This window comes from Pogoniulus pusillus, unplaced genomic scaffold (genome assembly GCF_015220805.1).
Source record: "Pogoniulus pusillus isolate bPogPus1 unplaced genomic scaffold, bPogPus1.pri scaffold_95_arrow_ctg1, whole genome shotgun sequence".
NCBI classification, from domain to species: domain Eukaryota; kingdom Metazoa; phylum Chordata; class Aves; order Piciformes; family Lybiidae; genus Pogoniulus; species Pogoniulus pusillus.
In genome coordinates this window covers 10,734-35,951 of record NW_026974736.1, presented here as the reverse complement: position 1 = coordinate 35,951, position 25,218 = coordinate 10,734, and the positions used below count along the sequence as shown (strand labels likewise).

General features: G+C 56.1%; 1 protein-coding gene across 1 annotated transcript; it reads right to left on the bottom strand.

Annotated features, from left to right (window-relative positions):
* Positions 1–1,802: 1,802 nt before the first annotated feature.
* On the bottom strand, positions 1,803–24,771 carry LOC135174622 (putative beta-lactamase-like 1). The gene is made up of 5 exons (XM_064141957.1): positions 24,691–24,771; positions 19,944–20,101; positions 15,812–16,059; positions 7,958–8,063; positions 1,803–2,864 (listed from the first exon to the last, which is right to left on the bottom strand). Exons 1-5 carry the CDS (start codon positions 24,760–24,762, stop codon positions 1,886–1,888), a joined length of 1,563 nt encoding a protein of 520 aa, XP_063998027.1. The 5' UTR covers positions 24,763–24,771; the 3' UTR covers positions 1,803–1,885.
* Positions 24,772–25,218: the final 447 nt, after the last annotated feature.

Here is a 25,218-nt window from a genome sequence, read left to right as displayed (position 1 = left end):
ACTGAGCCCTGGGGCACACCACTGGTGAGCAGCTGCCAGCTGGAGCTATCTCCATTCCCCACCTCTCTGGGCCCAGCCATCAGGCAGTGTTTCACCCAGTGGAGCACCCACCCAAGCCATGAGCAGCCAGTTCCTCAGCAGGGTGCTGTGGGGGTGTGCTGGTTTGAGGCCAATTGGACTATTTTAATGAGAGCAATTAGATGACAGGCTGTGAGAAGGAAACAAAGCTGATGTCTGCTTCACTCACAGGCTTGCTGAGATGTACAAGAGCAAGGACACAGACACAGATAAGACAGTTCTGGCTGTAGGAGTTGGTGTCTGTGGTTTCTCCCTGGGCTTCTGCTGCTCTGCTTGGATCTGTCTATCCCAACCAATCCTTCTGCTTCTAGCCCCACTTGCCCATCCTTCCAGCTCACCTTGCACTTAAGGCAGACTCTGGGATAAGGGTGGGGGGTGGAAAGAAGGTTGAAGGGCTGTTGGGAGCCCCTCCTGAGGGCTCTGGTTTCTGGGAGGGGAGCTGTGTTTCTGTGTTACCTTTAACCTGTCCATTTCTGCCTGCAGCTGTAAATGTTTGTGTCTGTTGTGTGTACATCTGCTTGTAAGTTGTTCTAGGCTGTAAATGTAGCTTCATTCTGCACCTCCAGCCAGCTGAGCCTAGGCTGGGTGTTTCCATAGAATGGGTAACTCCCAAAGCATCACAGGGGGGACAGTGTCAAATGATGTACTGAAGTCCAGATGGCACCCTCAGCCTGTCCCTCACTCCCCTTTGTGTGACCACTGCTGGCAGAGAAATCCCTGGGGTCAAGACACAATCATATTTCTGTCTACCCTTTCCACCCACACTTTCCTTGCTGTGACCCAGGAAGGGAAGGGGTCCCCAGCCCCTGGTACCAGCCCCAGCAGGGCCTGGTACCAGGCTGGTGTTAGCACACAATGCTTTTGGCAGACCTAGGTGAAGAATCTTCTTCATGGCAGATGGGCTCCCTAAGAGCCTTGCAAACACCTCTGGACTAAAGAAGAGACATTTTCTGAGAGACACAGGGAATCCTCAGTCCTTTGGTGATCATCAGACAGACAATGCAGAGTGAAGGCTTCAATCAGTGGCACCCAAACACCATTCCCCCAGCACATTCCCACCTCTTTCATCTTCCCTCTGCAGGCACCTGCAGTTCCTGGCTGGCCTGTTCTGCACCACCAGGGACTGCAAGCCCTAAAATTCATTGCAGAATCATAGAATCAACCAGGTTGGAAGAGAGCTCCAAGCTCAGCCAGCCCAACCTAGCACCCAGCCCTATCCAGTCAACCAGACCATGGCACTCAGTGCCCCAGCCAGGCTTGGCTTCAACACCTCCAGCCATGGCCACTCCACCACCCCCTGGGCAGCCCATTCCAGTGCCAATCACTCTCTCTGACAACAACTTCCTCCTGACATCCAGTCTCAACCTGCCCTGGCACAGCTTCAGCCTGGGTCCCCTTCTTCTGGCCCTGGCTGCCTGGCAGCAGAGCCCAACCCCACCTGGCTACAGCCTCCCAGCAGGCAGCTGCAGGCAGCAATGAGCTCTGCCCTGAGCCTCCTCTGCTGCAGGCTGCACCCCCCCAGCTCCCTCAGCCTCTCCTCACAGGGCTGTGCTCCAGGCCCCTCCTCAGCCTTGCTGCCCTTCTCTGGGCACCTTCCAGCACCTCAACATCCCTCTTGAATTGAGTGGTCCAGAACTGGACACAGTAACTTGACCCACAAGAAGTGGGATGTGGTGGAGTTATTGGGCAAAGGAGTCATCTGCCACCATCTTTCCCTCTCAGACGGTGTTCACAAAGCCAGGCAGACAGGAGGGTGTGGTAGGGCAGAGGTCTGGAGCCAGCAGGGCGGCAGGAGCAGGGGGCACAGCTAGGTGTAGAAGACAGGCTTGCGGAGCACCCGCACCACGCTGTAGGTGTTCAGCCCTGGCGCGTCGAAGCCGGGAGACAAACCCTTGCGGTCGAAGGGGTAGAAGTTGAAGAGTTGCCCGTTCTGGGTCTCCAGGGAGATGGAGGCAGAGCCCAGGTGCAGGACGCAGGGGAACTCCTTGTCGAAAACCACTTGGAACACACGGTCCTCCAGGTGGTGCAGCTTGATCGTCCGGAACTTCTCAGGGATCAGCTCCTCCACGTGAGGCCCAAACTGCTGCATGATCAGCACCCCCCCGGGGCCAACCTTGATCTCGTAGAAGGTCAGGTTGGAGTAGGTGTAGTAGCCAACATAGGGGCTGGGGCTCGGGGGAGGAAGCAAGCTCTTCTCTGCCTCTCTGAACGCCGTCTCCATGGCAGGGATGAGATACTCGTAGGTCTGAGCCACAATATCTGCCCCCTGGGGCCTGGGCCCTGCCATCAGCACGATGAAGCTGAGGCGGAGCTTGGGGATGAGAGAGAAGGTAGCTGCGTAGCCGTCGAGGTCCCCGTCCTTCCTGATGACGTCATAGCCCCGCTGCTCGTTGACCTCCCAGGGCGTGCCGGTCTTGTTGGCGAAGTACTCGCTGGAGCACTTGAGCAGTGGGGTCAGCATCGTCTTCACCGTGTCGGGCTCCAGCAGGCGCCGGTGGTAGGTGCCCAGGAGCACCATGGCGAGCTTGGCGAGGTCAGCAGCTGTGGAGTACATCTGGCCAGAAGGCCTGTACCAGCCCAGGTCATAGAGAGGCGCCGGCTGCTGGCTGCCGTAGAAGCCCACAGCCATCTGGGCGCGGATGGGGGGGCTGATGTCAAAGCCTGTGTCCTCCATGCCCAGGCGGTCCAGGATGTTCTCTGAGACCCAGCGCTGGTACTGCCCCTCGGCTGCGTGCTCAGCTAGGACGTGTGCCAGCAGGGAGAAGGCCAAGTTGCTGTAGTGGCATCTGAAAAGGAGGAGGAGCACACCTGGGTCAGCTTTACTCAGTGGGGGCAGGACTGTGCAAAAGCAGGGGCTGGGGTCCCTGCTGTGGGGAGGGGGAATTAGCAGTCTCTGTCAGGAGGCTAAAGAGAGAGGAGAGAGGGAGGAGGGACAGGGAGAAAAAGAAGCATTGCTGCTTGGGGTTTGTTAGGTCAAGAAAGAGAATCATGAATTCATGCACTGCTGGGGGCAGCTCTGGAGCCCCCAGCACAAGCAGGACATGGAAGTGTTGGAGCCAGTCCAGAGGAGGCACCAAGATGCTGAGAGGGCTGCAGCAGCTCTGCTGTGAGCACAGGCTGAGAGAGTTGGGGCTGTGCAGGCTGGAGAGGAGAAGGCTTGGAGGAGAGCTTGGAGTGGCCTTGCAGGATCTGCAGGGGGCTGCAGGAGGGCTGGGGAGGGACTATTGAGAAGGTCTGGGAATGGCAAGAGGAGGAGGAATGGGTTGGAAGTGGCAGAGGGGAGATGGAAAGTGGATGTGAGGAAGAAGTTGTTTGCAGGGAGGGTGGTGAGAGACTGGCACAGGTTGCCAGGGAGGTTGTGGAGCACAGAATCACAAAATGGGATCTTAGATCTTCAATCACATTCTTCAGTTCTGTCATCTACAACCTCCCTGGAGGTGTTCAGGACCAGGCTGGGTGAGGCCTTGAGTGACCTGCTCTAGAGGGAGGTGTCCCTGCCTATGGCAGGGGTTGGAGTTGGCTGAACTTTGAGCTCACTTCCAACCTAAACCCTTCTGTGATTCTATGATTCTAAAGAATGGGCTGGGCTGGAAGGGAGCTCCAAAGCTCATCCACTCCAACCCCTGCACTCAGCAGGCACATCCTGCACTAGAGCAGGTCACCCACAGCCCTGTCCAGCCTCACCTTGAATGTCTCCAGGGATGGCCCCAGCCACCTCCCTGGGCACTCTGCTGCAGTGTTCCAGCAGCCTCCTGGTGCAGAACTTGTTCCTCACATCCAGTCTCAATCTGCACTGCTCCACTCTGCAGACATTGTCCCTGCTGCTGTCCCTGCAGCCCTTTGCACACAGTCCCTCTGCAGCCTGCTTGTAGCCCCTCCAGGTCCTGGCAGGCTGCTGTTAGGTCTCCCTGGAGCCTTCTCCTCTCCAGGCTGAACGCCCCCAGCCCCCTCAGCCTGTCCCCATAGCAGAGCTGCTCCAACCCCTGATTTGTGTCATGGCCTCCTCTGGGCCCTCTCCATCAGGTCCAGATCCTTCCTGTGTTGAGGGCTCCAGAGCTGCCCCAGCCCTGCAGGGGAGGTCTCCCAGAGCAGAGCAGAGCAGAGCAGAGGGGCAGGATCCCCTCTCTCCATCTCTGGCCCAGGCTGCCCTTGGCCTTGTGTGCTGCAAGCTCACACTGCCTGCTCCTGTCCAGCTTCTCCCCCACCAGCACCCCAAGCCCTCTGCTAAAGTTTCTTCTTACAGCAGCATTAGTAGAGCTGTTGAACTCCAGGTAGGGCACGAGATATGGAGATGGAAAACTGAGCTGCCAAAGCCATGCAATGCCTGCATCTCCTGACTGATTGTTATGGTTCACCAGAGAACAGATCCACTCCTTTCAGGAGCTGAGTCACAGGTGCTTACCTCAAAGGTCTCCAAATCCCAGGTAAGCTGCTTTGGAGATCTAATGTGGGATAATCACTTCAACACTTAAGCTACCTTAGGGCACTAAAAGCTCTTAAACAGCACTGAGAGGGCTACAGAGCAGCACCCAGCAACCTTCAACCAGCAAAGGTCCCTGAGTGCTTCAGTCCTGCATATCCATCAGGTGGTTTTCAAGTCTCTCTGCTTGAAGGAAGTTCAAAGCCATGAATGGGGAAGTGCTTCTCAAAGGCATTTCCAGCCTGCCTGCTCTGGGTGTTTGGTGCTTGTGTGCAGACACTCAATTCTCTAGGGCCTGTTGACACCAGTTTGGCGTCACTTCAACCCTTTCCAGCACATTCAGCTGAATGAGATCATGGTCAGAGAGTCATGGAATGGGTTGGCTTGGAAAGGGGCTTAAAGATGATCCAGAAGGGCTGGAGGTGCTGGGATGTGCAGAGCAGCAGAGCTGAGCAGCTGGCTCGTGCTGGCTGAGCAAGCAGCAGCACACCCAGAGAGCAGAACAAGGCAAGCTCAGGTGCTTAGTCTTTCATCCAGTGCCCATCTAACGTGGCCCAGCTGGGAGCAAGCAGCTTGCTCACCTCCCCAGCTGTTTGCCTGCTCCCTGCCCTGCATTTCCTCTCACATTTCTCAGTCCTTCCCAGGTTCAGTGCAGTTCTTCAGCTCCTCTGCACAGCTGCCACCGCTGCTCTCGGGCAGCTCCTGTCCCATCCATGCCCAGCACTCACTTCTCAGGCTGGGCTGTCTGCTGCTGCTGCACACACAGCACTCCCCTGCCCTTCTGTGCTCCCAGAGCCTGCACTGGAGCCTGTCTCCAAAGCTCACATTAGCCACTCATTTTCTCTCAACTTCATCCATCCATAGACTGGGTTGGGTTGGAAGGGACCTCAAAGCTCCTCCAGTTCCACCTCCCTGCCATGGGCATGGACACCTCCCACCAGTGCAGCTTGCTCAAGGCCTACCCAGCCTGGCCTTGAACACCTCCAGGTTGGGCACATCCCCAGCCTCCCTGGGCAGCCTGTGCCAGTCTCTCCCCACCCTCACTCTCAACAGTTTCTTCCTCATCTCCACCCTCAGTCTCCCCTCTCCCAGCTCTAAGCCATTATTCCTCATCCTATCACTACCAGCCCTAATCAAAAGTCTCTTCCCAGCTTTCTTGCAGCCCATTACAGGCATTGGAAGGTCTCCCCAGAGCCTTCTCTTCTCCAGATGTGGTTTCCATATATATTTCTCTCCCAAGAATATATTCTGCATCTATTTTTTTAGCCTGCAAGGGAGCTGAATTTCAACATACCCAGAGCAATGAGTTAGAAATGAATAATGATGTATCAGTGAAGAGGAATTTCCTTTAGGCAGAAACATCTGTTAGCTGTGAAGTGTAGCCAAGGACCACAGGACCACAGAAGGTTAACAGTGGGAAGTGTCCTCCAGAGATCACCCAGTCCCCCCTTGCTGCCAGAGCAGGGGCACCCAGGGCAGGGCACACAGGGACACAGCCTGGTTGGCTTTCAAAGTCTCCAGAGCAGGAAGCTCCACAGCCTCTCTGGGCCCTGCTCCAGGGCTCTGCCACCCTCACAGCACAGAAGTTTCTCCTCATGTTGAGGCAGAACCTGCTCCTTGTCCTGTCACCAGTGCCACTGAACAGAGCCTGGCCCCTGCCTCTGCCCCTCAGCCCTCAGCTGTTGGTAGGCATTGCTCAGATCCCCCTCAGCCTTCTCCTCTCCAGACTAACCAGTCCCAGACCTCTCAGCCTTTCTTCACAGCAGAGATGTTCATCCTCATAGCTCTCTGCTGGACTCTCTCTATCAGGTCTCTGTCTCTTGAACTCTGAGAGCCCAAAACTGGCCACAGCATTCCAGGCATGGCCTCAGCAGGGCAGTCTGGAGACAGATTTAAACTCAAGTGTAAGGAGCTGATGCACTCTGGGTGGATGTCTGATGGAGTCTCCATCCCTGGAAGGCCATGGCACTTTGGGACATGGTTTCACAGCCATGGTGGGCTCAGTTTGGCAGCTGGATGTGATGGTCTTAGAGTGCTTTTCCAACCAGAACCACCCCAGGCTCTCAGTGGTAAGCATAATACAAACACCAGTGAGGGTGGATGCATTAAATTCTGAAGATCCTCTAGGGAAGATCTACTTGAAACTCTTGCAGGACGTGGGACAAGGCCAAAGCAAGGCTGCCATGAGCAGAGCACTGAGCAGAGTTTAAGCCATGGGGAACCATCAGCACTCAAGGGCAAACTAATTTTAAAGGCAATTTTGTTCTTTAAAACCTTTACAGACTGAGGTCTGCCTGAGTGCTTCCCCTCCCCTGCTGCCTGCTGCTGAGCATTTGCAGCTCAGCCAAGGGAGTTTTTAGCAGGCTCTGGAGGTTGGCTTGGAGCTGTGGCAATCACAACAGACAGAGCACCATCAGCCTGAGGGACTTAAACCACCTTAAACCAACAGGGCCACAAGGGTGGTCTGGGGGCTGGAGAGCCTCCTCTGTGGGGACAGGCTGGGAGAGTTGGGGCTGTTCAGCCTGCAGAAGGGAAGGCTGCAGGGAGGCCTTAGAGCAGTCTCCTGTGCCTGAAGGGAGTTGGGGAGGGACTTCTTGCAAGGGCCTGTGGTGACAGGGCAAGGGGTGATGGTTTGAAACTCAAGCAGGACAGATTTAAGTTGTACATCAGGAGGAGGCTCTGCACAGTGAGGGTTGTGAAGAGAGGCAGTGGTGGAAGCTGAGGCAGAGGAAGTTTCATTGAAACATGAGGAGGAATTTTTGCCCTGTGAGGGTGCCAGAGCCTGGCACAGGCTGCCCAGGGGGGCTGTGGAGCCTCCCTCTCTGGAGATGTTAAACAGCCATCTGGATGTGTTCCTGTGTGCTCTGCTCTGGGTGATCCTGCTCTGGCAGGGGTTGGACTGGGCGAGCTTTGGAGGTCCCTTCCAGCCCCTGGCACTCTGTGGTCCTGTGTGAAGTGTTGGAACAGGTTATGCAGAGGTGTGGCTGAGGCCCCATCCCTGCAGACATTCATGATCAAACTTGATGTGGCCCTGAGCAACCTGATCTAGTCGAGGATGTCCCTGCTTACTGCAGGAGGGTTGGACAAGATGACCTTTGAGGGACCCTTCCAACCTGATGCACTCTGTGATTCTTTTCACTTCTGAAAGTCTCTCACAGTTTAGGGCTCACTGGACCAAGCTACAGCAGAGGAATTTGCCTCATCTGTGCCTCTCATTCAGGCTCCAGACACGAGAACCTTCTCACAGCTCTAGCAGTCAGTCTTTCCAGCATGGGACAAGTGCACAGACAGAGGCACGAAGCTCCCTTCAGGAAAGGCTCTCTTCTTTCCATTGGCCATGGAGCTGGAGCTGGTGTGACTGCAGGACACAAGCCCAGTGCCTAGAGCTGTGTGCATCACAGGGATAGCAGAGTGTACCATATCTGCCCTGGTCACTCATGGAAACATATCACAGCTGACCTGGTTCCTGGGTCAGCAACCAAGACATCATCTTTCAGGAGAGCCAAAGCATCCTGTGTGCTGCCCTTCCACAGCAAGGTTGTAGATCGCAGCCTCCTGGGCAGACCTGCGCCAGAGAGAAGAGAAGTTAACCACCTGAGACAGGTCATGGTCCTGAGCAAGAGGCCAGAGCCAGTGCCAAAATGGGGGGGGGAGGGGAAGATTCAGCCACGTGCTGTAGACACGCAGCAGATGTGCTGCAAGGCTGATCTGCTCCAGGTGATGCTGCTCTAGGGGGGGGTTGGAGCAGATCACAGAACCATAGAATGGGTTGGGTTGGAAGGGAGCTCAAAGCTCAGCCAGCTCCAACCCCCAGCCATAGGCAGGGACACCTCCCACGAGAACAGGTTGCTCAGGGCCTTATCCAACCTGGCCTTGAACACCTCCAGGGAGGCTGTGGATGACAGAATCACCAAATGTGATTGAAGATCAAAGATCCCATCCTGTGCTTCTGTGCTCCACAGCCTCCCTGGGCAGCCTGTGCCAGTCTCTCCCCACCCTCACTCGCAAGGATTTCTTCCTCATCTTCACTCTCACTCTCCCCTCTCCCAGCCCATAGCCTTTGTCCCTCATCCTGTCACTCCCAGCCCGTGTCAGAAGTCCCTCCCCAGCTCTCCTGCAGCACCCTTCAGGCACTGGCAGGCTGCTGTTAGGTCTCCCTGGAGCCTTCTCTTCTCCAGCCTGAACACCCTCAGCTCCCTCAGCCAGTCCTGGTAGCAGAGCTGCTCCAACCCCTGATCATTGTTGTGGTCTCCTCAGGACCCTCTCCAACAGATCTTTCATGATCCTTACAGGTCCCTTCTAACCTCTATCATTTTGCCATCCTCTGATTCTGTGACCTCTTCATTCTGTGCTGCAGGACTCAGTATCATAGAATCACAAACTCATAGACTAAACCAGGTTGGAAGAGAGCTCCAAGCTCAGCCAGCCCAACCTAGCACCCAGCCCTGCCCAACCAACCAGACCATGGCACTAAGTGCCCCAGCCAGGCTTGGCTGCAACACCTCCAGCCATGGCCACTCCACCACCTCCCTGGGCAGCCCATTCCAATGCCAATCACTCTCTCTGACAACAACTTCCTAACAACATCCAGCCTAGACCTGCCCTGCCACAGCTTCAGCCTGGGGCCCCTTGTTCTATCCCTGGCTGCCTGGCAGCAGAGCCCAACCCCACCTGGCTACAGCCTCCCTGCAGGCAGCTGCAGGCAGCAATCAGCTCTGCCCTGAGCCTCCTCTGCTGCAGGCTGCACCCCCCCAGCTCCCTCAGCCTCTCCTCACAGGGCTGTGCTCCAGGCCCCTCCCCAGCCTTGCTGCCCTTCTCTGGGCACCTTCCAGCACCTCAGCCTCTCTCTGCAATTCAGGAGCCCAGAACTGGACACAGCACTGCAGGGGTGTCCTGAGCAGTGCTGAGCACAGGGGCAGAAGAACCTCCCTTGTCCTGCTGCCCACACTGCTCCTGAGCCAGCCCAGGATGCCATTGGCTCTGCTGCCCACCTGGGCACTGCTGCCTCCTCTGAAGCTCCTCTCTCCCAGCACCCCCAGCTCCCTCTCAGCCTCTCTGTCCCCAGCCTGTAGTGCTTCATGGACTCCTGAATCGAGGCAATGTAAGCCCTGCTCTGGGACCAGTTCCACATTGCAGTAGAAATACCTTAATTAATGATTAAAAATACCTCACCTCCTCAGGTGCCTTTTGGAAGAGAAGGACACAGAGGATCTGTGTTTCCATGTCACTGTGTGCCCTTGGCCACAAATGGGTGCATCAGCCTCTTTGAGCAGCATTTTGTTCTCCACTCCTCCCTGCAGAGGGCTTCAACTTCCCTGAACCATTCCAGGCTTGGCCTAAAGCGTATCTACCTCCCCAGCCCCTCTCCCCTCTCTCCCTTTCCTTTCCTTTCCTTTCCTTTCCTTTCCTTTCCTTTCCTTTCCTTTCCTTTCCTTTCCTTTCCTTTCCTTTCCTTTCCTTTCCTTTCCTTTCCTTTCCTTTCCTTTCCTTTCCTTTCCTTTCCTTTCCTTTCCTTTCCTTTCCTTTCCTTTCCTTTCCTTTCCTTTCCTTTCCTTTCCTTTCCTTTCCTTTCCTTTCCTTTCCTTTCCTTTCCTTTCCTTTCCTTTCCTTTCCTTTCCTTTCCTTTCCTTTCCTTTCCTTTCCTTTCCTTTCCTTTCCTTTCCTTTCCTTTCCTTTCCTTTCCTTTCCTCTCCTTTCCTTTCCTTTCCACTTCAGCAGCACTGATTCAGGCTTTCTGTGCTGGTTTGAGGCTAATTGGAATATTTTAATGAGAAAACTTAGATTATAGGCTGTGAAAAGAAAGCAGTGCTGCTGTCTGCTTCACTCATAGGCTCGCTGAGAAGTACCAAACCAAGAACACAAACATTTAAGCCACTGTGAGCCTCTGTCTGTCAGTGTCTGTGCTTTTGCCCCTGTGTAACCCAACTAATTCTCTTTCTAACCCCCCTTGCTGATCCTGCAAACTCACCTGGCACACAAGACAAACCCTGGGATAAGGTAGAGGGGTGGAAAGGAGGTGGCAGAGTGTTTGGGACCCCATCCTGGGGATGCTGGTTTCTGGGAGGGGAGTTGTGTTTCTGTACTGCCTTTAGCCTGTGTCTGCCTGTGTGAAGCTGTCAATGTTGTAGCTATCTGCTTGTGCTGAGCTGTGGCTGCAAAGCTTCATGCCCTAACTCCCAGCCAGCTGAGTCTAGTCTGGGTGAGTTCACAAGAGCAGGGGCTGGGGAACTCCCAAACCTTCACACGAGTGTAGGAAGATGGAAGTTAGTTCTGGGACCCTAGGGAGGTTGACTTCCATTGCATTTCTAATCCCACACCTCAGAATATGCATTCCCTAAAATCTCCTCACAGGACCACAGAGTTGTTTAGTTGGAAGAGACCTTTAGGCTGACTGAGTCCAGCTCTTAGCTCACCACTGCCTGTGTCCCTCACACCACATCCCCGTGGCTTTCGGCCAGGAGCTCCTTTGCACAGATCTGTGGCTTGCCAAGGCCAGAACCTGGACTACATCTGGAATGAAAACCTCATTGCTGTCTACAGCTGGCCTTGATTTAGAGGCTGGAAGGAAATAAGGGAGAGGCCATGCCAGGAAATGTTCTCCAACCATCTGCTTGGTGAGCCTGTGCCTCACCACGGCAGGCTCTGCTGGGGCAGCAGCACCTGCTTGGCTCAGCTGGCCTGACCTGGGGGCTTGGACCTGAACAGGAGCCCTTTCCCTGCTGCCAGTCCGTGGTGATCTGTGCAGCTGAGTGACCAGGTAAGAGGAGCCCTGAGCGCCTTGAGCAGACAAAAGGCTCCTTCATCACACCAGAGGAAGCACTGCGCTGCTGGGAGCCTCCCAGCAGCACCACAGCAGCTGTGCAGCCTCCTGAGGGTCATTAGAAATGAGAGCCCCGAGGCTGTGTGAGCACAGCAGAAGCTCCACAGCCATCGATTCCTACCTCGTGGGCTGCTAATTGATGTGACAAGCATGCTGTTAATAATTTACAGGAGCCTCTCATGCTGCCAGTCACAGGGATTTGGAAATCAGAGCCTTAACAAACTGGAGCTTCCCTCCAGCAATGTCCCCATCGAGTGCTGAGGAGGAAAATCTTTGGAGCCCCTTTTGTAACAGCGAGGAAGAGCACAGCTAATGAGAGGAGCTCAGAGAGCAGCTTCCCCTGGGGGCACTGAGCTGAAAACCCTCTCTACAGAACGTCAGGCAGTGGCTTTGGTCCTGGCGCTAAAGCAGAGCCTCTTCCCCTTTGGCAGCCAGGGAAGGTAAGGCCACCTCAGCAGGCATTTCATCTCCAGCAGGGCTTGAAACTGTGCTTGTCCTGCTGCTAGACTGTCCGGGGGCAGGTCTGTTGGTGTGCCCTGGCAGTGTGGGGTTCTGGGCCCCCTCCTAGAGCAGTAAAGACACAGGAGTGTGAAAGGTGCAACCCCCACAGCAGCAGCAGCAGATGGCTGCACACAGAACTGGCTGGGCTGGAAGGGAACCTGTGCTGGTCACTGGCACAGTCCAGCTGGGGGCCTGTAACTACCACAGGCCCTCAGGGGTCGGTACTGGGCCCAGTATTATTCAGTGTAATCATTAATGACCTGGAGGGGGGCACAGAGAGCACTGTCAGCAAGTTTGCTGACCACAGCTGGCTGCAGTGGCTGCCACAGCAGGAGCCTGTGCTGCTCTCCAGAGAGACTTGGGCAGGCAGAGCTGGGCAGGGAGAAATGGAGTTCAGCAGGGGTGAGGGTAGAGTCTGGCACCTGGGAAAGAACAGCCCCAGGCATCAGGACAGGCTGGGGACTGAGCTGCTGGAGAGCAGTGAAGGGGAGAAGGACTTGGGAGTGCTGGTGGCTGGCAGGATGGCCAGGAGCCAGCAGTGTGCTCTGGTGGCCAGGAGGGCCAATGCCATCCTGGGGTGGATTGGAAGGGCTGTGGTGAGTAGGTCGAGAGAGGTTCTCCTGCCCCTCTACTCTGCCCTGGTGAGGCCACATCTGGAGTACTGTGTCCAGTTCTGGGCCCCCAGCTCAAGAAGCACAGGGAGCTGCTTGAGAGAGTCCAGCACAGAGCCACAAAGATGATGAGGGAAGTTGAACATCTTCCCTGTGAGGACAGCCTGAGGGAGCCAGGGCTGGGAGCTTGGAGAGGAGACTGAGAGGTGACCTCAGCAATGGTTATCAATATGTGCAGCTGAGTGCCAGGAGGCTGGGGCCAGGCTCTGCTGGGTGGTGCCCAGCACCAGCACAAGGGGCAGGGGTGGAAGCTGAGGCACAGGAGGTTCCATGTGAACCTGAGGAAGAATTCTTTCCCTGTGAGGGTGACAGAGCCCTGGCACAGGCTGCCCAGAGGGGTTGTGGAGTCTCCCTCTCTGGACATATTGCAGGCCTGCCTGGATCTGTTCCTGTGTGCTCTGCTCTGGGTGATCCTGCTCTGGCAGGGGTTGGACCAGATGAGCTTTCAAGGTCCCTTCCAGCCCCTGACATTCTATGATTCCATGACCTCCAGAGGTCTAACTCCCCTGCACTCAGCAGGGACATTCTCCACTAGATCAGTTTGCCCAGAGCCCTGTCCAGCCTCACCTAGAATATCTCCAGGGATGGGGCCTCAACCAACTGTATGGGCAACCTATTCCACTTGCTCTATGACCTGGCACCCTCTTGAGGAGTGCTTCCTCCAGGTATTTCTAAGGGCACACCTCACAGGGCTGCAGGGAACTGCAGCAGGGCTGGGAGCTGCAGCTCCAGCACACACTGCTCCTGCAAGGAACTAACAGGGCAGCTTCATCTGCTCCTGAGAGGCAGAGGGGACCACTCCAGTGCCTCTGGGGACATCATCAAGTTGGCTGAAACAAGACCTTGCCTGCAGGGAGAGAGGCTGGGCAGAGTTGTGCACACACAGCTTTGTCTCTGCCTCCTGCTGCCTCTGGCCTTTTCTGGTTGGCTGTTTGCTTCCAGATTTCAGCCACATCATCTTGTGGGGATCCCTTTGTCTGATTTTGGCTTGCCTGGGGAGATGCTGCACTCTCTGCTGAGCTGCTGCAGCCTGCCTAGGTGCTGCTCTGACCTCAGGTCCTAGTTTTAGGGCATCTATTCCAGCCTGGAGCAATGCAGGTGATGCAGAGTTTGATCAAATGCCTCAGCAGTTTCCCTGGCCATGAAGTTCTGCTGGAATCCCAGAGTCAAGCATTAGGAGCTTTGTTTCTGAGAAAGGTTCAAGTTCTCCTGAGTCCTGGGAGCACCTAGGGGCTTAGTGACAGAGTTACTCAATGAGGAAGGTAGCAGCAGATTAGTAGTCCTCTGCCAGCAAGTCCAAAGCTATTCATAGCTCAGGAATCCCAGATCAGGAGCTGCACTGGCAGCTAACTTTAGCTCAGTGACCAAGGTCTATCTGTTCAAAGCAGTTTGGTGCCACTCTGACCCTCAGAGCTGCATCCTGGAAAAACTGGAGTGTTTAGGGCTGGAGGACAAAAGCCTCTTGTGCCCTTGGGGCCATGCTGCTGTGTTCAGAGAAATGGACATTTCCCTACTGGGAATAACAGGAGGAGGAAGTTTTGCCCTGTGAGGGTGACAGAGCCTGGCACAGGCTGCCCAGGGGGGCTGTGGAATCTCCCTCTCTGCAGATAGTCACAACCTGCCTGGATGCATTCCTCTGTGATCTGGTATAGGAGATCCTGCTCTGGCAGGGGTTGGAATGGATGAGCTTTGGAGGTCCCTTCCAGCCCCTGGCATTCTGTGAGTCAGTGATAATGATGCCCCAGTGCAGCCTGGGGCCTTCCCTAGCAGCTGGCCTGGACAAGAGCTTCCTTTTAGAATCATAGACTCATAGAATCAAGCAGGTTGGAAGAGAGCTTCAAGTTTCTCCAGCCCAGCCTAGCACCCAGCCCTGCCCAATCAACCAGACCATGGCACTCAGTGCCCCAGCCAGGCTTGGCTGCAACACCTCCAGCCACACAGACTCCACCACCTCCCTGGGCAGCCCATTCCAATGCCAATCACTCTCTCTGCCAACAACTTCCTAACAACATCCAGCCTGAACCTGCCCTGCCACAGCTTCAGACTGGGTCCCCTTGTTCTGTTGTTGGCTGCCTGGCAGCAGAGCCCAACCCCACCTGGCTACAGCCTCCCTGCAGGCAGCTGCAGGCAGCAATGAGCTCTGCCCTGAGCCTCCTCTGCTGCAGGCTGCATCCCCCCAGCTCCCTCAGCCTCTCCTCACAGGGCTGTGCTCCAGGCCCCTCCCCAGCCTTGCTGCCCTTCTCCAAACACCTTCTAGCACCTCAACATCTCTCTGCAATGGAGGAGCCCAGAACTGGACACAGCACTGCAGGGGTGTCCTGAGCAGTGCTGAGCACAGGGGCAGAAGAACCTCCCTTGTCCTGCTGCCCACACTGCTCCTGAGCCAGCCCAGGATGCCATTGGCTCTCTCTTCACTAGCACTCCATCAAGCTGCTGACAGTTTGCTTCCAAGGATCCTGACTGCCCTCTGTGAAGCTTAAGAGTCCATCCTAGGAAAGAGCCTGAACAGCATGACTTTTATTCCTGGCAAGCCTGACAGCCAACTGTGTGCTGGGCTGCAGCCAGAGCAGTGTGGGCAGCAGGGCAAGGAAGAGGATTCTCCCACTTTGCTCTCCTCAGCCCCCACCTGCAGTCCTGGGGGCAGCTCTGCAGCCCTCAGCACAAGCAGGACATGGAAATGTTGGAGCCAGGCCAGAGGAGGCCACCAAGATGCTGAGAGGGCTGCAGCAGCTCTGCTCTGAGCACAGGCTGAGAGAGTTGGGGCTGTGCAGGCTGGAGAAGAGAAGGCTTGGAGGAGAGCTTGGAGTGGCCTTGCAGGATCTGCAGGGGGCTGCAGGAGGGCTGGGGAGGGACTATTGAGAAGGTCTGGGAATGGCAGGAGGAGGAGGAGGAGGAGGAGTAGGAATGGGTTTGAAGTGGCAGCGGTGAGACTGAAGCTGGATGTTACAGAAGGTTTTTTCCCAGAGAGGGTGGTGAGAGACTGGCACAGGCTGAAGGTGGTGAGACACTGGCACAGGCTGAAGGTGGTGAGACACTGACACAGGTTGAAGGTGGTGAGACACTGGCACAGGTTTCCCAGGGAGGTTGTGGAGCACAGAAGCACCCAACGTGATCAAAGATCACGTTGGGTGCTTCTGTGCTCCACAACCTCCCTGGAGGTGTTCAGGACCAGCTCGGATGAGGCTTTGAGCGATCTGCTCTAGTGGGAGGTGTCCCTGCCTATGGCTGGGGGTTGGAGCTGGCTGAGCTTTGAGGTCCCTTCCAACCCCATCCCTTCTGTGAGTCCATGCAGTGGCAGGGCCGAGGGCAGAGCAGTCTCACCCGAGAGCTGGCTGGCCATCCTGCGCAGCGTGACGGGCGACGGCTTGGGCGGCTGCGAGCCCTTCTCCAGGAACACCGAACCCTCTGCTGAGTACCTCTGCTCTGGCTCCTTCAGCCTCCCCAGAGGGTTCTTGATGGCGAAGCTCTGGGCGTAACGCTCCAAGGGGTCGTCGAGAGAGGTGACCTTCCCTTCCTCCCAGAGCTTGTACAGCATGATGGTGGGGAAGATCTTGGAGACGCTGGCGATCCTAGCGGGCAGCCAACGCCACAGGGAGAGAAACGAAGCAGTGAGAAGCAGCTGTAGGGTGGGGGAATGCAAGAGCCAGTGGCATCCTGGGCTGGCTCAGGAGCAGTGTGGGCAGCAGGACAAGGGAGGTTCTTCTGCCCCTGTGCTCAGCACTGCTCAGGACACCCCTGCAGTGCTGTGTCCAGTTCTGGGCTCCTCCATTGCAGAGAGATGTTGAGGTGCTGGAAGGTGTTGAGAGAAGGGCAGCAAGGCTGGGGAGGGGCCTGGAGCACAGCCCTGTGAGGAGAGGCTGAGGGAGCTGGGGGGGGTGCAGCCTGCAGCAGAGGAGGCTCAGGGCAGAGCTCATTGCTGCCTGCAGCTGCCTGCAGGGAGGCTGTAGCCAGGTGGGGTTGGGCTCTGCTGCCAGGCAGCCAGGGATAGAACAAGGGGACACAGCCTGAAGCTGTGGCAGGGCAGGTCTAGGCTGGATGTTGTTAGGAAGTTGTTGTCAGAGAGAGTGATTGGCACTGGAATGGGCTGCCCAGGGAGGTGGTGGAGTGGCCATGGCTGGAGGTGTTGAAGCCAAGCCTGGCTGGGGCGTTGTGTGCCTGGTGGCCAGGAGGAAGTTGCTCTCTTCTCTCAGGTGGCCAGCACCAGAACAAGAGGACACAGCCTCAGGCTGCGCCAGGGGAGATTTAGGCTGGAGGTGAGGAGAAAGTTCTTCCCTGAGAGAGTCATTGGACACTGGAATGGGCTGCCCGAGGAGGTGGTGGAGTCGCCGTCCCTGGAGCTGTTCAAGGCAGGACTGGACGTGGCACTTGGTGCCATGGTCTGGCCTTGAGCTCCGTGGTAAAGGGTTGGACTTGATGATCTGTGAGATCTCTTCCAATCCCAATAATACTGTGATACTGTGATGCTGTGATGATCTGGTTGGTTGGGCAGGGCTGGGTGCTAGGTTGGGCTGGAGGAGCTTGGAGCTCTCTTTTAACCTGGCTGATTCTATTCTATGATTCAGAAGGGAATGGCTAAAATGGAAGTAAAGTTTGAATTAATGTCCTCAATTCTGGCCTCCAAGGACTGCCACACAACCCTCAGTTGTGTTCCCCAGGCTGCTGTGGGCTACAGAAACTTTCCTGTTCCCATTCATAAAATGCCACTCCCCTGTAAATGCCTGCTTAGGGAATGTCCTAACCACTTCTGTCATTTGCTGGTATTTGAAGCTTAAAATGTGTCAAGTTACAAATTGTGCATTTCTTGTTCTGAGTTGATATGTGACAGGTGGGAGAGCTGGAGCTGCTCAGCCTGGAGAAGAGAAGGCTCCAGGGAGGCCTTCCAGTACCTGAAGGGGCTGCTAAGGAGGGACTTTTGATTAGGGCTTGTTAGGATGAGGAGCAACAGCTTAGTGCTTGAAGAGGGGAGAGTGAGAGTGGAGATGAGGGAGAAACTGTTAAGAGTGAGGGCGGGGAGAGACTGGCACAGCTTGCCCAGGGAGGCTGTGGATGCTGCCTGCCTGGAGGTGTTCAAGGCCAGGCTGGATGAGGCCTTGAGCAACCTGTGATGCATGGAGGTGTCCCTGTTGATGGCAGGGGTCAGGACTGGGTGGCCTTTGATGTTCCTTCCAACCCATTCTGTGCTCTCTGATTTTGTGTGACTTGAGCAGAGTGGCATTTACAGAGGTCTCCTGTGTGAGGACTGCAGCTCTGTTGTGCTGCTTACCTGCGTGCCAAGGCAGGGGGTGGACCCAGATGACCTTCCAGGTCCCTTACAACCCAAATCTGTCGATTTTTCTGGAAGAACCAGCACGAGGTCTTCCCTGCAGGGATTTTACCATGATAGTGGTGGGGGAGGGGGGAGAAATCAGCCAGGCACAGATGCTGAAACGTCCCAGAATTGTTCATTCTGAGGACAACCTTTGGGAGGCAGAGTGCAGCCCAAATGTTCCACATGTGGCAAACTTACCAACCACTGCAGATAGACCTTTGAAGGAAGCAAACACCCTGGGGTTGGTTTGGGCTTGGGTTTTTTGCACACACTGAGAGCTTGATTCTATCCTCAGCTGAAAAGAACTCATCACAGATCCAGAGCTGCTGAGGCTGGCAGAGACCTTGGAGCTCACCCAGCCCAGCTGCTCGCCCAGGGCTCACAGCCTCACTGCTGCTGAGCCACTGCCACTGCACCACGGCCCCCACACCACAGCCAGGAGGCTCTGAGACACCTCCAGGGATGGGCACTCCACCTCCTGCCTGGGCAGCCTGGGCCTGGGAACCCTTACTGGGAAGAAATTGCTCCTCATGTCCAACCTGAACCTGCCCTGGCACAGCTTGAGGCTGTTTCCTCTTGTCCTGTCACCTGTTGCATGTGAGAGGAGAGCAAACCCCACTTAGCTCCAGTCTCTTTTGAGAGCAATGAGGTCTCCCCTCAGCCTCCTCTTCTCCAGACTGAGCACCCCCAGTTCCCTCAGCTGTGCTCAAAGCTTTTCCCCAGCTTGGTTCACCTTCTTTTGGACATGCTCCAGCCCCTCAGTGGCCTTCTTGTAGCGAGGAGGATCTGTCCAATATGGCTCTGCCTTCACTGGGGGATGAAGAAATACACAGATCTGCTGTGTGTGCAGCAGGTATTCTTCCCAACCTCCTTTTTCACCCTAGACTTTTTTTTCCCCCTTTATCCTATGCCACTGCTTCCATCTGCTCACAAGATCTGTGCTAGCCTCCAATCCTCAGCTTTATGCCCTAGTCCTCCTCAAAGCATGGAGACAGCCCTGTGCAAGGGACAGTGTGCTCCAGGGTGGTCACTGCTGGTCCCATTTCAACTGCTGGCAGAAAGAAATGAAATACTCCAAAGTAAAGGACTCAGCAAGGCACAAGCAGGAGAGCATCTCATAGAGTCACAGAGTGCAGCAGGTGGTTAACCCTCCTGGGGGTGGTCTGAACCTGGCCCCAGGTGCAGAGGTTTGCTCACTCCCACCTCCTGGCTAGGGCCCCTCTAAAACCAGAGGAGCTTCCTATTTCCCTCTCTCTTTGCCCCCCCTTCCTGCCAGCACCACCCTGGCTCCTGCTGCTCCTCTTTTGCCATGTGGCCACCCTACTTCATGGTGGGCAACCCCCACCTGAACCTGCCTCCACCCATGCCCACCCATCTGGTTGTAGATACATTTTGCACCTTCTTCCCCTTCCCCATACCTTCTGTAACTCCCCTACCTTAATTACCTTTTATTTACTGTTGAAGTTCCCCATGGAGCCAGACTCTTCTCTGGGTGTTTTGCCCTTTTTGCTTTCTAAATCCAATTCCTTTCTTTCCAAAAGGGGGAGAGGGGAAGGCATCCTGTTACTGTGCTCTTCTGTTAGCTATTTTGAGTCTCTGGAAAGCTTAAATCAGACCAATACAGTCCCTCAAAGGCCATCTTGCCCAGCCCTCTTGCTGGGGACGAGAGGGACATCTTCAGCTTGATTGGGTTGCTCAGGGCCCCATCAAGTTTCATAGAATCATAGAATCCACCAGGTTGGAAGAGACCTCGAGGATCATCCAGTCCAACCTATCCCCCAGCCCTATCCAGGCAACCAGACCAAGAGTGTCTCCAGGGAGGGGCCTCCAGCAGCAACCTGGGCAACCTGTTCCAGTGTTTCACTGCCCCCACTGTGAAGAGCTTCTTCCCCCTGCCCAGCGTGGGCAGCCTGCGCCGTGAGGGACCACTGCCCTGTGAGCCCACACTTGTGCCCCTGCTGGTGCAGCAGGAGCAGCTGAGGAGCTGTCTGGCAGAGGCTCAGTGTAACCCAGAGGAAGCTTCTGCACCAGAGCTGGGGCAGCAGAAGGGTCATGTGCCAGTGGCTCTCCTGCACACAGGCTCCCCGTGTCTGGGCCCCCCCCTGCTCCTTTGCTAGCACCCAGCCCCCCACAGCTCTGCCTCACCTGTAGACTGTGTACTCGTTGGGTGCCACCGAGGCAGGGTCTGAGGCATTCCTCCTCCCGAAGTTGCCGGTCCAGAGCACGGTGTCGTTGTAGATGGCGATGGCAGACAGGGCAGGCAGGGCGGAGCTGTGCAGCTGCTGCCGCAGCATCAGATCTACCTGCAGAGCCACGGCAGAGGATCAGTTTGCCTCTGGGCTGTGCCAGGCAGAAGGAGCCCCAGGCCTCGAGAGTGCTGTTCTCCCAATGGGTTTTGGCAGAAGGAGCTGTTTTAGCTGCTCTGTTGCTTTGAACTCCTCACACTGCATCTTTCTGCCTGCCTGCATGTCCACTCTGCAGGAGAATGTGATGCTCATCCTCCATGATGCTTACATGGTTAAAGCCCAAAGCTTAAACCTTACAGGATCACAGATCACAAGCTCAAAGGATGCCACGGGTTGGCAGGCACCTCTGGAGATGTCCCAGCCCAACTCCCTGCCAGAGCAGGACCATAACCTAGTGCAGGTGGCACAGGAACACATCCAGACAGGGCTGGAAAGGCTCCAGAGAAGGAGACTCCACAGCCTCTCTGGGCAGCCTGTGCCAGGGCTCTGGGACCCTTCCAGCCAAGAAGTTCTTCCTCCTGTTCCCTGGAACCAATTTAGACCAGCCAGCCTCGCCTCCATCCCTGGAAAAACGATGGAGCAGCTTGTTCTGGAGGTCATCTCTAGGTGCATGGGAGAGAAGAAGGTTATCAGGAGCAGTCAGGCTGCATTTCCCAAGGGGAGATCAGGCTTGACTAACCTGATAGCATTCCACGATGTCCTGAGTGGGTAGCTGCAGGCAGAGCAGTGGCTGTAGTCTGCCTAGACCTTAGCAAGGCTTTGGACATTGTCACACATAACACCTCTGTCATCTCCTCCTGTGGAGTGCTGCTGTGTGTACCTGCTCTTTGCTCCACTAGCTGAGGCTCTGAGCTCTAGCAGAAGCTGCAGCCACCTCAGCTAACACATGGCACTGTCCATGCCATGGAGCCTGCTGGAGCCTTTGCTCCTGTTGCAGCTGCACTCTGAGAGGCAGCCCTGAGCCACCAGAGAGCTGTGCTTGCTCTTTTCTCCCTGCAGTGCCAGGGCTGTGCAGACCCAACCAGGCAGCTGTGCTCCACACAGCCCTGCCAGCAGGCTGCTTTGCTCTTGCTTTGTCTGACTCTGCCAATGCCAGGCCATGCTCCCACAGCAGCCCTCTCACTTGCACAGGAAGATGGAGGCAGAAGAAGAGACCTTCCAAGCCCAGCATCTGAGACCAAGCTGAGTCACGTCCTCATGGCTGGCGAGGGGAGCTGACAGCCAGCAGTGCAAACACTTCACTTGTGCTTGTTGTCTTCCCCTCCCTGGGTGCCAGTGGCCCAGCTGGTGTGGCCAGGTTCATCAGCACTTCAGAGCACAGCCTGAGCTCATGGCAGCAAGCAGGAGCCTCCTGAAGTTTTCTCAGAGAGAGAATCACAAAATGTTTCAAGCTGCCACAGCCTGGAGCTGCTGAGGCTGGCAGAGACCTTGGAGCTCACCCAGGGCTCACAACCCCACTGCTGCTGAGCCACTGCCACTGCACCACCTCCCTCAGCACCACAGGCAGGAGGCTCTGAGACACCTCCAGGGATGGGGACTCCACCTCCAGCCTGGGCAGCCTGGGCCAGTGCCTGGGAACCCTTGCTGGGAAGAAACTGTTCCTGAAATCCAACCTGAACCTGCCCTGGCACAAGCTGAGGCTGTGGAAAGGAAAAGTTTGTCTCAGGTAGTTCAGGATCCTTGCTGTGGGTTTCAGTCTTCACAGAAAGGCAGAACCCAAGGGCAGACTTCTGAGGTGCTGTTGCCTCAACCCTCTTCAAACACCTCTGTCTTCCTATGCATCTGATGTTCAGCTTCAGGTGGAGTCTCCATCTCTGGAGGCATTCAAAACCCACCTGGGGGTCATTCAGCAGAGGGTGTCCAGCAGATCAAGGGAGGTTCTCCTCCCCCCTACTCTGCCGTGGTGAGACCTCATCTCTAGTACTGCAGCAGCACAGGCTGGAGGTGCCTGCTGGAGAGCAGCCCTGTGGAGAGGGACCTGGCAGTGCTGGTGGAGAGCATCCCTGGCACAGCAATGTGCCCTGGGGGCCAAGAGAGCCAATGGGATCCTGGGGGCCATTAAGCAGAGGGTGTCCAGCAGATGCAGGGAGGTTCTCCTCCCCCTCTGCTCTGCCCTGCTGAGGGCCCTGGGGCTGCTTAGTCTGGAGAAGAGAAGACTGAGAGAGGATTGAATCAATGTCTGTAACTCTCTGAGGGCTGGGGGTCAGGAGGGGGGGACAGGCTCTGCTCACTGCTCCCTGGCACAGGACAAGCAGCAATGGATGGAAGCTGCAGCACAGGAGGTTGCAGCTCAACACAAGGGGGAACTTCTTGGCTGGAAGGGTCCCAGAGCCCTGGCACAGGCTGCCCAGAGAGGTTGTGCAGTCTCTCTCTGGAGCCTTTCCAGGCCTGTCTGGATGTGTTCCTGTGTGCCCTGAGCTGGATTGTGTGGTCCTGCTCTGGCAAGGGGTTGGACTGGATGATCTTCAGAGGTCACTTCTAACCCTGTCCCTGTGTGCTGTTCCCTCTGCCACACAGGGAGAGTTTCACCAGCACACTCCACAGAAGTGCTCATTTCTGAGGAGCACAAAGAGGGGAGATGTCCCTGATGTTCTGCACCTTCCCCCACCTAATCCTGACTGAGTCACACCACAGCTCTCTGCAGGAGCCCTGAGGCAGCAGCAGGGACTTCACAGCAGTGAGTATGAGGTGAGAGGAATTCAAATTCCTGTGGACCAAGCCCTGTGCATGCAGGAACAGAGCCCTCACCTCACGTGCACACAGGTGGGCAGGGGGATGGAAGTCAGCACTCAGGAACAACACAAACCTCTGCTCAGTGCCCCATGACAGGAAAAAAAGTGAACCACAGGGGAAAGATTCTTAGAGAACTAAGAGCAAATCATCCACTTGGTCACTGGAGAGCAGTGCAGGGGAGAGGGCCTGGGGCTCCTGGTGGACAGAAGGATGCCCATGAGCCAGCAGTGTGTCCTGCTGGCAAGAAATCATCCTGGGCTGGATCTGAAGGGAAGTAGTGAGTTGGTTAAGAGAGGTTCTCCTGCCTCTCTACTCTGCCCTGCTGAGGCCTGCTGGGATATTGTGTCCAGTTCTGGGCTCCTTAGGTCAAGAAGGACCTCAGGGAATGGCTTGAGAGAGCCCAGCCCAGAGCCCCCAGGCTGCTGCAGGCAGTGAACAGCTCCTGTGAGGCCAGGCTGAGGGAGCTGGGGCTGGGAGCTGGCAGCAGAGCAGCCTGAGGGCTGCCCTCAGTGCTGTGCTAAAGGTGTGCAGGGCAGTGTCAGGAGGATGCAGCCAGGATCTGCTCAGGGGTGGCCAAGGGCAGCAGAAGGGGCACTGGGTGCCAGCTGGGGCAGAGGAGGTGCTATAGGAGCAGGAGGGGAAATTTTGTGAGGGTGCTGGAGCCTGGAGCAGGCTGCCCAGAGAGGCTGTGAAGTCTCCTGCTCTGGAGACTTTCAAACCCTCCTGGCTGTGTTCCTGGGTGCCCTGCCCTGGGTGCCCCTGCTCTGGCAGGGCTTGGACTGGATGAGCTCTGGAGGTCCCTTCCAGTGTTCTGGCTTGCTGTGATAAACCTCTGATCTGCTTGCACTTTAAATGCTGCACACAAGTAGTGATCCCAACATCTCCACAGGGCCATGGACCATGCTTGAGCTGGGAAAGATGCAGAGGGCAAAAGGAATGCTCAGAGCTGTGGGGCAGCCTCTGGTGTGACCAAGTAAGCCACTCACGAGAATAGAAGCCCACGTTAGGAGACCCCTGTCACATGTGGCTACCCATGTGGTTCCTACAGTCAAGGCCATGCTGCAGTACCTCCTCTCTGCAAGCAGAGCCTCCCAGAGCTCCAGACAGTGCTAACACTTCAGAGACAGCAAACCACCCTGAGGACAGGCTGGTGTCACTCGTCCAGATCATGGAATCACAGAATGCTCTGGGTTGGGAGGCACCTCCAAAGCTCATCCACTCCAACCCCTGCACTCAGCAGGCACATCCTGCACTAGAGCAGGTTGCCCACAGTCCTGTCCAGCCCCATCTTGAATATCTCCTGGAATGGCCCAACCACCTCTCTGGGCACTCTGCTGCAGTGTTCCAGCAGCCTCCTGGTGCAGAACTTGTTCCTCACATCCAGTCCCAGTCTGCTCTGCTCCACTCTGCAGCCATTGTCCCTGCTGCTGTCCCTGCAGCCCTTTGCACACAGTCCCTCTGCAGCCTGCTTGTAGCCCGAGATGCAGATCCCCTTCCCCTTTCCCTTCCCCTCTGCCTCCTTCCTTGAAGTAGCATTTTCATTCTCAAATGGTGGCCTGGGGAAGGCAGCAACACAGTGACTGAAGAACCAGCCACAAGTCACCTACTTGCCAAGCCATGAGGGCTGCCATGTAGAAGAGCAGATGCCACAAGGCAGCACTTTCTGCTGAAGCATGCTCAGCACAGCTTGCAGAGGACCACTGCCAGTGTCTGCACCACAGCTCACCCTTTGGGGGGGCTGATTGCTGCCTGACCTGTGCTGCATGGTCAGAGAGGGAGTTGGCATCCTCCACCTCCTCCTTCCCTACCTGCGTACTCAGAGGTCTTCAGAGGTAAAATGAATGTTCTGCCCTCTACCTTTGAGGAAAGCAGTCAGGAGCTCTGCTTCCCCTTGTTTGCTTCCCCTCACAGACCTTCTCCAAGGCATCCTTCAGGATGGGGATGGGGTGGTCCAGCGGCACCGGCTCTGGGTAGCGAGGACACATCTGCACGGCCTCGGAGCGCGCTTCCGACACGGATGGGGCTGGAAAGGGTTGCAGAGAGCAGGCATGACCTCAGCAGGCACACTGGCAGGCTTCAGCCCCACCCAGCACCCGGCTCCTGCTGTCCAAGGGCACAGCCTCCATTTGTTTCTGCCTCACAGACTTCTGCAAGGCCTTTGACACAGTGCCCCACGGCATCCTGCTGGCCTGGCCGCAGAGATGTGCACCTGGTGGGTGTCCAGAGGATAAGGAATTGGCTGCAGGGGCCCATCCAGAGGGTGGTGCTCAATGGCCTGAAGTCCAGGTGGAGAGAGGTGACAAGTGGTGGACCCTTCAGGGGTCCATACAGGGACCTGAGCTGTTCAATACTTCAATCAGTGCTACAGGCAGCAGGATCAAGGCTCCATCAGCAGTGTGCAGATGGCACCAAGCTGAGTGGTGCTGTCGAGGTGCCAGAGG

Bases quoted from the DNA above. Each gene is read 5' to 3' on its own strand.
- LOC135174622 (XM_064141957.1), bottom strand. From the start codon at position 24,762: ATGTGTCCTCGCTACCCAGAGCCGGTGCCGCTGGACCACCCCATCCCC. The intron at 20,102-24,690 runs GTCTGTGAGGGG...GTGGCTCTGCAG, and splicing joins TGAAGGATGCCTTGGAGAAG to GTAGATCTGATGCTGCGGCA. The intron at 8,064-15,811 runs GTGAGACTGCTC...TCTCTGGCGCAG, and splicing joins GATGGCCAGCCAGCTCTCGG to GTCTGCCCAGGAGGCTGCGA.